The sequence below is a fragment of the Acyrthosiphon pisum genome, chromosome A1 (genome assembly GCF_005508785.2).
Source record: "Acyrthosiphon pisum isolate AL4f chromosome A1, pea_aphid_22Mar2018_4r6ur, whole genome shotgun sequence".
Lineage (NCBI taxonomy): Eukaryota > Metazoa > Arthropoda > Insecta > Hemiptera > Aphididae > Acyrthosiphon > Acyrthosiphon pisum.
The window spans coordinates 1187087-1201218 of record NC_042494.1 but is presented as its reverse complement, the minus strand read 5'-3'; the positions used below and the strand labels follow the sequence as shown (position 1 = coordinate 1201218).

At 28.5% G+C, this 14132-nt stretch overlaps 1 protein-coding gene across 1 annotated transcript in view; it reads left to right on the top strand.

Moving 5' to 3' along the window:
* Window positions 1-4261: 4261 nt before the first annotated feature.
* LOC100162060 (cationic amino acid transporter 2) overlaps window positions 4262-14132 on the top strand; it is a gene marked incomplete in the record, with an annotated part of 18054 nt that continues 8183 nt past the window's right edge. Inside the window, 9 exon segments of the mRNA XM_029486473.1 lie at window positions 4262-4579; window positions 6380-6611; window positions 8355-8483; window positions 8567-8722; window positions 9101-9205; window positions 11854-12009; window positions 12233-12357; window positions 13235-13332; window positions 13432-13571. Of these exon segments, the coding sequence (XP_029342333.1) occupies window positions 4562-4579; window positions 6380-6611; window positions 8355-8483; window positions 8567-8722; window positions 9101-9205; window positions 11854-12009; window positions 12233-12357; window positions 13235-13332; window positions 13432-13571 (1159 nt within the window).

Genomic DNA, 14132 nt, shown 5'->3' with positions numbered 1-14132 from the left:
TATATTATATGATTATGTGAACATAATTTCTTATGAGTTTTATCTATATTAAGATTAATACATTCTTATAAAAATAATTTGTTCATAAGTAAGTATCGATAGTTTTTTTATTTATCTATAATGAATGTACGTCTTAAGTTAACTTATAACACTAATGTCTGCGGAGTTATAGTATTATCATCGCTGGTTTTAATTTATCAGGATAATCAGATAAGCTTGATTGGAATATTATTTAAAACGTATACAATTAAAAAATGTTAATTATTCGATATTAAAATTAATATTCTTAAAATGTTGCTTGATTGGTCTCGAACAGATATTCTGATATTATATTAACGAATTAAAATCATTTTTACAAATATTATCACATTGTTAGGCCTATTAGTAGTTAGGGAAGTTTTTACTACAAATTTTAAATTAGGATACAGCTAGGCAGTTCCTTACCGTTCACGTGGGTGACGCTGTGGTGACTGGTGGTACCTTCGCAATTTTGTTTTGATTTTTTTACTCAAGTCACAAATATTTATGATCTAGTCATACTACACACACACATTTACTAAGCACGAATTCAACACTTGAAAAATTACCTCCATACGACTCATTAAAAACTGTCCGTTTGCACTCTCTTTAGTAATCTAAAATTTTAACCACAGCCCACAGTAATAGATATTTGTATAATCACGGTTTAAATATTTTAACGTAGGTACTTATTTAATAAATGTTTAAACTAAATGAAAATAATGTAAAGTTATCAGGGAATATCAGCCTTGTTAAGCTTTGTTAGTAGTTATTGAGTTTACTGGAATATTGAGTATTAAAAAAAATAAAAAAGTTAAATAATATATTAAACTGTTTAAACTACCTAGATTGTTAATGCTCAATTTTACATAATAAAATGTAGTAAAGTTAAAGAAAAAAATACATTTTTAATTAGTTAAGCTAAGTAGCAAATGTTTTAAGCGTGTTATAAAAACAATTTTAAGTTAATAGTAGTTAATTTTTAATTTTTACTCTGTCAGATTGATACATCGAGTTTAGACTTTTGTAAATCATATAATGCAATATATAGAATGTAGGTAGGTAACATTAATTTTTATTATACTCAAATTACGCACACTTTTAAAGCCAATCAACAGCGTTCAAAAGCAGGTTGATATTACATATCAACAAGCTTGGGTAAAAGGGAGTCAAAAAATTAGGTTAAGTTAAAACTTCAAAGTTAAGTTAATTTTAACTTTTTAACTTGACTTTTAAAATTTCACTTTACACATCCATAGTATTGTAAAGGTATAAATGTATAATTATTAAAAATATGAAAATAATCTCACGGGCTTAAATCTGTAATTTGATATTGGTGATTTTTAAACGTGTAACATTTGTAGAATTTGAATTTTTATATTATAATTTATAACAACTTAAGACGTAAATCGACGCGATAAAAGTACATTCGTTTTCTTACTATAGTTGAAGTACAAAATAATTGATACATTTCATATCTGATTATTGTTTGTTGATTTAAAGTGACTGTGGGACGTAAAGTTAAGTCAATGTGGTTGATTATAATATATTATTATATTCCTCTCGTGGTTTAATAGTAAATAATATAATTTAGTAACATGTAAATCGTTTTAATTATTTTTATAACTTATGAAATTATTCCATACTATGGCAACAAATATTGTAGTAATATTATAGTTGGAAACTAAGTATTATAATTTTTTATTAAAAATTTCACCAATATTATCTAATATGCACATTGTAGGATAAAAATTGAATAATATATTAGTTTGCTTTTAAATATTCATGAGCTGATATGCACCACATATTTTGACATTTATATTATCACGGTCGCATTCCGTATTAATTATACTCAAAATACATTAAAATAATTAATAATAAAACTGTGTACCATCAAACATTATAATATAAATATGGAAAACATGATGAATACCAGAATACGTAATAACTATGTATAATGAAAAATGTATGTCACTATTTCTGATTTCAGTCTTGAGTATCATTGAGATTCTATTATATACAGACGATACAGACAATATATTATTATAGAGGCAATAATATATTGTGTAGGTATTAAGAAAATATGTTTATTTCATGCAAAATGGTTCTTAAAAATATCCAGTAACGGACTTATGTTGACTTAGCGATAACTTGCGGTATCAGGAAGTTAGCCGTTATCATGAATAAAATCGACCAATCAGGGAGCGATTTTCACACAGTTACGACAAAAGTGGAATATTGCACTTAAGCTCCGCGATCGATTGCAAAGGATTTACTAAGGACACTGGCCGCCGATTGATTATAAGCTGCTATTATATAATTCACATTCACAAATATAGTTATCAAAATTGATACATAATTATATATTAATGTAAATAGTATAATTATAATTTTAAGTAGCGCACTATTGGTTTTCTCTCTCTGGACCACTTGTAGCTTAGACAATTATATACTTACTCGTTGATGCAAAAAGACTGAGTAAAAATAATATAACCTGTTACACAATTATAGCGATAACATTCTTGAGGGTTTGAAACATTGGTGTTTTTTAGACTTCATATTCGATTTAAAAAAAAAAATAATTGTTTGTAAATCCAAATAGATATTAAATCGTTTTGAGACAATATTTAAACTTAAGACAAATAATTAATACTTATGTCAAACCTTCTGAAATATTATTCTCTATCATTTTGTAATAGCTGGTTTTATTTACAGGTTATCCAAAAACAAAAAATGATTTTCCGTGAATCTGTTTCGTCTATTAATAAATTGTATATTTTAAACATGGGCTAGGGAGAAAAAACAAATAGCGCACTGGTTCAAATTATAATATTTTTTTTTTTAATAATTAGTAATTATGCATCAATTATTATGATAACTAACTTGGAATTACGTAAGTTAGCAAATTAAAAAATGTTGCTGAAATGTGTCAAAAAAAGCGTAAATTTGCAAATTTTTTTAACAAATCCATTACAGTAATCTACTTATAGTGATAGGTGCACTTGACTTTTTTATCTATACCATTATGGCATTATACAACAGAACGATTACACCTACTTGTCCATTTTTTATTATATAATTGTACTCTCATAATACATACGATATATTCGGGTAGATATAATTAAATGGTATTATATTTATTTCTGATTTACCTACTGATACCTATATCTTAACAAATAGTACCTAATAATACTGGTACCAAGTATTACAAATACATTTTTTTTTTAAATGTAGCGTACCTATAGATATTATGATAATATCGTAATATATAGTAATATAATAATCTAACTTACTGGTGCGCATTTATTCGCAAACACCGATATAAACTTTTACAATATTATTGTGAAATCAAATTATAATATGATTGTTATGACCATGTGTATCACATAACTATTTATTTTATAAGTAGAGATTAACAAGTCGAGTACGTCTTAATGCCTGAACAGGTGAGTTTACAATTTATTGTTTCGTATATTCAAGCGTGTTTGAAATATCTTACGACTCTGTGTGTAATTCATTAAGAGGGAAAATATTTTTTTTACTGTAGACACAAGGTCACATTTTTAATTCTGAGCTAACTAATAGGTTACCCTATCATGTGGAAGTAATTTGGGCTGAAGCAGTTGTATTAACCTAACCTAATCTTTAGAATTATGTGTCCCCAGTGGCGTAGTCAATGATTTTGTATGGGGGAAGGTGGATAAGTATACAAGTACAATATATCTTTTATTTACACTTTTTATTTTTTTTATTAATCTTGATAAAATTCTAAGGTCTAGACAGTCAATGGGGGGGGGGGAGCTATAGCCCCCTTAGCCCCCTAGCTACGCCTCTGTGTGTCCCTAACTATCGATTGAGAATAGAACAATGTTGTGGTTTATTGGTGGATTGACCATAAATGTTATTAAAACGTAACTCGTTTATGGAATAATATATAGTAACTACTAACGTTGCTGTTTCGTTGTTGGTCATAACCTAAGGATAATATTATAATATTATTCTTTTAGAAAAACCAAAATAGCAATAAATTGGAACATATTGATCCTATATTATAAATATGTTATCGAACTATTATTATTTAATAACTGTTTGACAAATCGTTCGGCTTGTTATTTACAAGAACATGAAGTCGATTTTATTTTTTTATTTTGTTTTTCATGTTTTCGAGGCTAACAAATAACAATACGATTAAGTATTTCAAGATTATTCTCTACTATAGAGCGCACTAATCATAATGGTATCAGTATACATTAATTCCTATACCTTCGATCTTGAACGTTTATTATTGAACATCAGCTATTACCACCTGCGTCGATCGATCAACTGTGTAAAAGTGAAGTGCCACCGCGTATAAATCACCGATAAATTGTTTTTTTTTTTTTTTAATTTTCTCACTGACGTTAATATTGTTTAAGGTAGGTTTATTCAGGGTATAGTTTTACTTCCGACTTCGATCGAAAGCCGTATACATGCATCATATCGCACATTGACTACGTTACAAGGAGTTCACTTTGGACGGATTCCAGTTCGCACGTAATTCAACATGAGAAACTCGTTGTCGGTGAGTTCTATATAATATTTTATTTAACGCGTTTAACACGCTGTATAGAGAGTAAAATATTATTATATAATATTACACAGGCGTTTATGCATTGAGCTTTTGTTATGTATATAGTCATAATGATATTATAACGCACTAAAAAAAAAATTCATTTAAAGAGTTAATACATGACTGTGGGTTTGGTAGGTAATAATTTAAGAATGTTTGAATTGTAGGAAGTTAGGAGGTATAGATGACCGGATATGAAAATTTAAAAAAAAGTACATTTTAAACTTTAGCTCCTATTATAATATAAAAAATACGATATTTATTGGTATAAATGCTTCATGTGAGAATAATTGAGAACTTCTATTTAACATTATAGGAAAATCGAAACAAAAAGTAGGTATGTCTGTGTGGTTGTTCTGGAAAATGAAATTGTTGAAAATGATTGAAATGAGATATAACTGCATATTTTGAATATGAAAGCTGTGAGATGATCGAGATGAATTTCGTGAGAAATCTAAATGTTATAGAAAACTGAGAAGAGTGTGTTGAATTAAATTTATTGATGAAATCAATAATATCAATGAAATCTATGAGATTTTGCTAAAATCATATCAATAAATTTTCTAGATTCTCACATTGAAAAACTGTCCCGAGATTATAGTGAAACTGTAATAAACAATAAGTAGGTATTAAGTAACAAAAATATTTTGGGTATTTGATTATTATTTATATTGTGTTAATAAAATAATATAATGGCATTGATGTTTGATTTTCCAAGACATCGAAAGGTATATCAGCATTTAAGGTACTTAAGTTATAGCTAGAAATGTCCTAGACATATATGTTATTCTATTAACAATGAAATATCTACTAATTTATTTTAGGACCGCTGAAAATCATTTTTTATTAAGCGAGTTTGAATCTAAAAAAACAGTTTAGATTAAGTAAAGTCTGTGTTAAGCATATTATTAATACAATTCTATCATATATGAGTACTTCAAACAGAAAATCAAGTATTTCAATTGAAAGGAAAGTAAGTGAAAAAAAGATTACTAAGATGATAAGTTATAAGTTATAACAAAAGTAGTTCATTTTCACCATGATCCGCTATTATTAGCATAATGTTCATAAGTGTGCACAGAATTTCTGGCAGGGTAGTCGTATACTCGTACACAGTGGCGTAAGCAGGGAGGGGGGAGGGCTAACGGGCTGAACCACCCCCTCCCCATTTCCTGTATTATTATTACTTAAAAAAAAATATATATTTATCAAGTTTAAACTATACAGAAAGCAAGACGTTAGGTTAGAATGAATTCATTTTTGAAAAAACATTGTATTTGCATACCAATTTTCCTAAAATTATATGCAATTGTTCGATAAAAGTATGAATCACTTGTATGAAAGACCTCGTATTAAATTGTCCATCCTCGTGAGATGAAATGAATTTTATCAAATTTAATTTGATGAGATTATTGAAAATCGTGAAACTAAAATTGATTTCCACGACAATCACTTAGAAATTAATTATTAAATTCAAATAATGAGGTGAATCTTATTAGATAATTTCAATTTTCCAGAACAACCCCCCTGGTCACCATATACTATAATAAATGATCATGGAAATATTATTGTGAATCTGATCAATCCTTATAATCTTTATAGAAACTTTTTGTTGTTATTAAGACAAAAAAACGTTTTAATCACGGTTATCTACTCGAGTAGTTAATCGTCGTTTTGATACTGTATACTAACATACTATTTTCCGACTGATTAATTTTCCTCATCGAGTGTTGTTTATTTTATTTGATACAGAACCACACGCTGTATCAAACGTTGTGCAGGAAGAAAACGTTCACTGAAGATGTCGAACCGGGAAAAGAAAAGTTGAAACGAGTGTTAAATATATTTGACTTGACCGCTCTGGGAATTGGTGCCACTTTAGGATGTGGCGTATATGTGTTGGCTGGAACGGTGGCCAAATCCATCGCTGGACCAGCGGTCGTACTGTCTTTCATCGTGGCAGCGATCGTCTCATCGTTTTCCGGTAAATTGTACTCTAGTTAATAATATTAATATCAGATGACCTACCTTTACCTATTATGATCATCTACACCACAATAATATAACACGTTTAAAGTGTTAGTTCACCTTCTTGGCTATTGTAGCACTTCTGCAGAAATAACGACTCTTAAGTTTAAAGTCACGTGTGACAAGCCGTAGTGGACCACGAATTTCCCGAAGTCCCCTTGGAAGCCTAACTGCTCTTATCTAGACTTAAAAATTCTTAAGATTAATCGCCCAACATTCCATATTTATGCATCGCCATAGACTATACGCACTATTTATTATTATTTACTTCTCTCTGTGACAGTGTGAGATCTACGCGCAATGCGGAAAATTTACGTTTAGCAGAACTAACTCTGCGTGGCTGTTATTACTTTTAATATTAGAGTGAATTCACCTACTATCAAACTTTAAGTTAAGAACATTACCTGTATCCTTAAGTTTGCTATTTTAGGACATTTTAATTTGTATGCAATTTATGAGCGTGTAATTAATTATTACAATTTAAAGATGCTTATAAATTGAGTAACAATTAAAATAAAGTACCAAATAAAAGGTAGAAAAACCCCTTTCAGTTTCAGGGTTTGTTTTTCTAAACAAAAATTTGTTTGTTGAGGGCCAGGGAAAGAAAACAAATTATTCATTGCCAATCTTCTTAAGGATATAGTGGATGAAGTTCACTTGAGTAAAATAAGAAGCGTAATATTATATACTGATAATATTTATACTGAAGATGGAAATTTGGAATGTGTTTCTTTTTTAATGATAATAATATAATGTATTGCAAATGTACTCAACTTAACCTAAACATATGATTGTTCGCTTTTGAAAGACTCATCCTACACTCTTCAGGCTACAACAAAAGTGTTAACACAATATTGTATATAATATTATGTTGTAATTTAATTTTTTCACAATTTCACAAATTATTAGTAAAACAAATCAAATATAGGTAGGGCTTTTTAATCCATAGGTATATTCAGTGTTAGGCATTATCTAGATACATTTTTCGTATATTTTATCTCATCTATAGATAACTTGATTTGTCTATTATCTTATTTAGATAATAAAAATGGTCTTTTTTTTTAAATTATCTAGATAATTATTTACTCTATAATAGTCTATTTTTATTTTTATACAATATTTATTCACACAGTTTCACTGCATTGTAATAATATGATCCGTCGATCTACAAAAAGTTAATATAGAGAACATATAAGTTTTATAACATATTATAACACAATATAGAGAAAAAAAATATTTGTTATCAACAATATTCTTTCCGATAAAAATTAAAAACCAAAAACTATTAGGTATTATGGCATACAATTACTAATGACAAAATTCTAAGGAAAAAAGTTTTTCACTAAAATACTATATCTCTATTCAATATTTCAATCATAGTGTGGGCTTGAAAGGGTTAAATGTTTTTTTTTATGTAACATAAAATAAATGAAATATCAATATTTTTTTTTTATATTCAGCTATCAGCTAAAGTTTTTTTATAAATTATCTAAGTATTATCTAGATAATTTTTTCTTGAAATTATCTTATATCTAGATAATTTGATTTGATTATCTATGCCTAACACTGGGTATATTTACTAAAACTCAAATATCTATATGCATATCGTATATGCAATACGGTTTTAGTAAAATATATTGTTGTTTATACATGGTTCTAATAATAATGCACCAAAGATAAATTTTTTTGATTTTTATAGGAGTTTGTTACGCTGAATTCGCTGGTCGTGTACCCAAAGCTGGATCTGCATATATTTACAGTTACGTGACTGTTGGAGAGTTTATTGCGTTTTTTATCGGTTGGACTTTGTACATTGAGCACACTATTGGTAAATCGTCGAATAAAAAATAATCAATTCCAATGACATAATATTTTAGTATTGCTACTGTAATAGTATTTATCGTTTTATAGGTACAGCTTCCGTCGCCAAAGCAATGACTAATTATTTAGATGCTTTACTCGGAGATCCTCAAAAGAGATATTTTAAAAAACATTTTCCAATGCATGTGGATTTTTTGGGCGAATATCCAGATTTCGCATCGTTCTTTTTCGTCATGTTTATTGCGTGTAATAATCAATTGTACTTATATAATAATAATATAATATTTTCAAGCGCTCGCTGTTTTCATGAAACTTTCTGTTGTTTGGTATTTCGTTAATTTGCAGTGCGGTAATAAAATTGTATGGTTGAATACGTAAATAACAATAAATATATGAATATTTCTTAAAATGAATAAATTCAAATTGATTATTATATATTTAAGAATAATTTTATATAAATCTCAAAATTAAAAATTTTAATTGTTCATCAAAACTATAATAATTAATAATTCAACACAATAAGTAAAATTGACTAACGAAATCTAATCTCATAGTAGTTTCATGGCGAGAAATTAATGTGTACTAACTGTAGTAAATAATAGTAATATGTATGTCATTTTTCAGTAATTGTGGCTTGGGGTGTCAAGAAATCTTCAACCCTCAATAAAGCGTTTACCTTGTTGAACTTGTTGACATTGGGTACAGTAGTCGTTAGTGGCTTTTTTCTAGGTAAGTACCTACGTAAACAAAAATTAAATATTTCTCAACTATCACTCCAATATTACGTAATAAAAAAAGTACAGATTTTTCGGAAAAGAAAAAACTTTAATTTTAAGAAATAATTATCAAATTTTATTTTTTCAGTTAAGTAAAATAATATTAGGTACCTAATGTACGATTTGATTTAATTTAATTTATACTACTCATTTGTTTCGCAGAAAAATAATGAAAATACGAGATGCCGTGTAAATACAAATTGTGTAGATAAACTCGTACTTGTGATTTTGATGAATTTTAAATTCTACGCGGAGCAAGGAAGCTAGTGGTTATACAATGGTGTTTATTTTTTTTATTCTGTATATAAAATTTGGTAAAAGGTCAAAAAGTCCGGGGAAAAAAAGTCCGAGAAAAAATTATTTAAAAATAATATTATTTATTAGGTAGGTACACATAATTATTAATAATGCATTCATTATTATCATTATTTTAAAATTACTTAAATATTAAATTATTATATTAAAAAATTGATTTATAAATGTATAATATATTATATAAATGTAATCGCATTGCTTGTAAAAAATTAACAATAAAATATTTTATCATTTATCATTATTATAACTATTGGAACATATTATAAGTTGATTGTCACATGTAATTTACCATTATCGTTATTACTCCCTACTCCTTTTTCGTAAACAATGTGATATATTTTGTAATATCAAATCGACTGGTTCATTATCTGCAGATCTTTGACATAATATTTGAAGACGGTGCTCCAAAGTATTTTCTTTCCTTTTAGATGTTAGCCCAATATCATTTAATTCTATTTTTACGATATCCACACTTGTGTCCTGTCGCATTTTATCAATTAGCTTCCATATCGTAGGATGGTTATGCCCCACTACATGTTTGAATCTATTATTCCAGCTCTCATATATGTTGTTTGTACGATGTTCCCCATTTAATGTCGATTCGTGCACGTTACATATCTCTGGTGGATACATCGCCTTAATTCGTCGTAGTTTTATACGTTCTCCCAAACCAATACTTTTTTGTACGTACCCGTGACGTATGTACAATTAAAATACTCGAGTAACTTATCAGCTTCTGGCGAAAATACAGTTTTTAAATAGTTTATACCTTCGTACATTTTGTGTAATGGTAAAAAAGCTAGTCCATCTAACATCCCGAAAAAATGACTAAAACTGTCGTTATTTGTATACAACTTCTGTTGTAAATTGGTAAATTGCATGTGACAATTAACTTATAATATGTTCCAATAGTTATAATAATGATAAATGATAAAATATTTTATTGTTATTTTTTTACAAGCAATGCAATTACGTTTATATAATATATCATACATTTATATATCAATTTTTTAATATAATAATTTAATATTTAAGTAATTTTAAAATAATGATAATAATGAATGCATAATTAATAATTATATATGTGTACCTAATAAATAATATTATTTTTAAATAATTTTTACTCGGACTTTTTTCCTCGGACTTTTTTTCCTAATATCATAAAATTTCTATTAGAAGGAGTGCTTCGATTTTAACAAATATTATCATATATTTTAGCAAATTGGATCAATATGGTATTTTAGGGAGTTCATTTTTTGATTTTCTCAATAAATATTTAATGCCACGGGAAAAACCACCAACAAATTACGAAAAATCACTAAAAATGAGATTTTAATTTCCAACGCTATTTTTATCACCATAGAAACGAATAAAGAATAAAACATTTTAATATTAATTAAACTTACAGGTTATAAAAAAAAAAATCCAGACTGACAAACCGTCTCTGCTCAGAATCATTTTTCTTATACAATGATATTGTATCATTGAATTCAAGTTAAATACAATCCATTATAAAATGACTCACTTGTAACCTACTGTACAGCAGAGTGACATCCACTTACCTACTTTTTTTATTTATGTTCATAATATTTGTACTATTATTATTCTACAATAATACAATATATAGACACTAAAAAAATATTATTACCTTAAATTATTGCATCATTAATGTATGACCACTGCATACCAGTTGATAATAATTTAATCTTTAAGTAAACTACTCTATTGTACTTCATCAATCATCAATCAGGTTAATATAGATGTATAATAAAACAATAGAATACCTACTATTATTAATAGTGGTTCACTGTCATTGAAAACGATTGAATCTATAGTCATACATTACTAATATTATACTAGTATATAATTTAGGGGCGTAATTTTTTTGAAGTGTTTATATTGTATTATTATAGCAGTAAGTATAAAACACATACAGAGTAAATTAATATTATTATAATATATAAAAACCATATAATATAAATTACACGTTAGGTCATGCCTTACAATACTTCGAATCTTCAATATTTTTAATAATATATTATAACATTTTAAAAACTATTTATAACACAGTAATATTGTTATCCGTTGATCGATCTGAGATTTAGTAATGACGTTATAAGTAGCAATGACAGTCATGGCTTGTAACTCAAGCATGATCCGTACTATATGATTTGTAAAATTTTCATAAAAATGTACACATATTGCTTTTACGTGTTTACGTGCATCATCTATTATAATATAGGTTTGACGGTAAATCAAACGAGTGCTTAACTGGTTACTTTTCAGGTAAACTGTCCAATTGGTTCATTCCGAAAAGTGAAATTCCACCGGGAGTGGATGGCGGCGACGGAGGATTTTCACCATTCGGTTGGAACGGAATAATCGCAGGCGCCGCTAGATGCTTTTACGGGTTTATTGGATTCGATTCCATCGCTACTACAGGTATGGCTTGATTATATTTCAGTAGTGATGAAAAATATTCTCAACAAGTATGGCTGCAACAGTCTGTACGATTCCTACATTCAACTCTTCTAAGTCAGAATTTTCCTCAAAAAATTCTGACTTTAAGGTGCTAGACTACCTAAAAGTACCTACAATGTTGATATTTGATGTCTGTTCATTATAGTTATCATTCAATATAAAATATTATTCATTTTACTTGTAGGTGAAGAGACCAAAGATCCGAAAAGAACCATTCCTCTAGCGATCATATTATCGTTGTTCTTCGTCACGTTGGCATATTCTAGCGTAGCGTCGGTGTTAACTTTGATGTGGCCGTATTACGATCAAGTATAATATTATAACATTTTTATGGTCTAAATCAGCTAAGGTCGGCGACCCTCAATCAAATTTTGTGTGGCCCGCGTAATAAATTTATAATATTTGTACCTATATACATATGTATAAGACAAAAACTGTTTGCACCTCATGTCCTTTATGCATTCCTAAACCGTTCATCCGATTGCGATGAAATTTGGTACAGGGATAGATTATAGACCACGGGGAAGAAGATAGGCTACATTTTGTCGCAAAAAAGATACATAAGAGGTCCAACCCGAGGAGATTTTCAAACAAGGGACTTAAACAGGGGGTTTCGAGTTCGAACCTTGGTTTCAGTTGAAAAATCTTTTGCACGTTTTTACATTGATTTTTTTTTTTAAACTTCCATATATAAATCGTTGCTATATTGGTATAATAATAATTATTGTTATGGAATTGTTTTTATCTTACTTTTCCTTTTTTTATTTTTCTTCTTTATCAATACCTACATACGAATGTTTGGTTTTTTTTTATTGATCGGATTTTAGTACAGTTAGGTTTGGTTAAGATTTTGTATTAATTGATTGTATCACTTTGGTACTTTGTAGTTAAATTATTCCCTTACGTACGCACCACGCACATATTATACAACATATTTAGTCATTAGTGGTACATTACCGATCCATAATACAAATCTGTGGTACCTACGCGAAAAAAAATGTTTGAGAATCTTTGTCCTACAATGTGTATTGTGCAGTTTAACAACTTTTATGGTCCCTGATCAAATATTTTGTAAGCGTTTCTAGTCTTTGATATTAAGAAAGGTTAGACCCTTGAGTCTCCGACCCCGAGTTTCCGAACGAAACCACTATAGGGTGTAATAATTAGTATTGTAATTGTCTCTTAGGACCCGGACGCACCTCTGCCCGTCATATACGAGAACATGGGAATGCCAATCATCAAATATATGGTTACTTGCGGTGCGGTATTCGCTCTTATGACGACGTAATAATATTAACCTTTATATTTTTGTAATATTAATTAGGTGTTAATTAGTTTTTCATGCCAAATTTTTCTAACGCATTATTTTTATGATACACCAAGCTTATTAGGATGTTTATTTCCTATACCGAGAATCTTATACGCCATGTCCAGTGACGGTCTTTTGTTCAAGTGCTTATCGACAATCAACGAAAAAACAAAGACTCCCGTTTTGGCGACAATGATTTGCGGAATTGGCACTGGTAAAGAGTTTAACGCGTAGGCTGCGATGTAATGTATTTTAGATTCTGAGCGGAGCGAAGAAGGTACCTAGTGGTTTTTTAATGGTCTTTATTATTTTTTATCCTGTATACAAAATTTCTACCAGAAGAAGTACTTCAATTTCAACTTAAGTATCTTATATTTTAACAAATTGGATCAATATAGGTAGTACTTAAGAGAGATCATTTTTCGATTTTCTCAATAGTTATTTAATACCACGGGAAAAACCAACGACAAATTACGAAAAACCACTAAAAACGTGATTTTAATTTCTAACGCTTTGTTTATCACATAGAAACGAATAAAAAAAGAAAGCAGGTAAGTGGATGTCGCTCTGCTGTACAGTAGATTACAAGTGAATCATTGTATAATGGATTGTATTAGACTTGAATTTAATTATATAATATCATTGTATAAGAAAAACGATTCCGAGCGGAGACGGTTTGTCAGTCTGGATATTTTATAATGTTATTATTTATTTTATCATGTAAGTTGAATTGATATAATATTATAATTTTTTATTCGTTTCTATGGTGATAAAC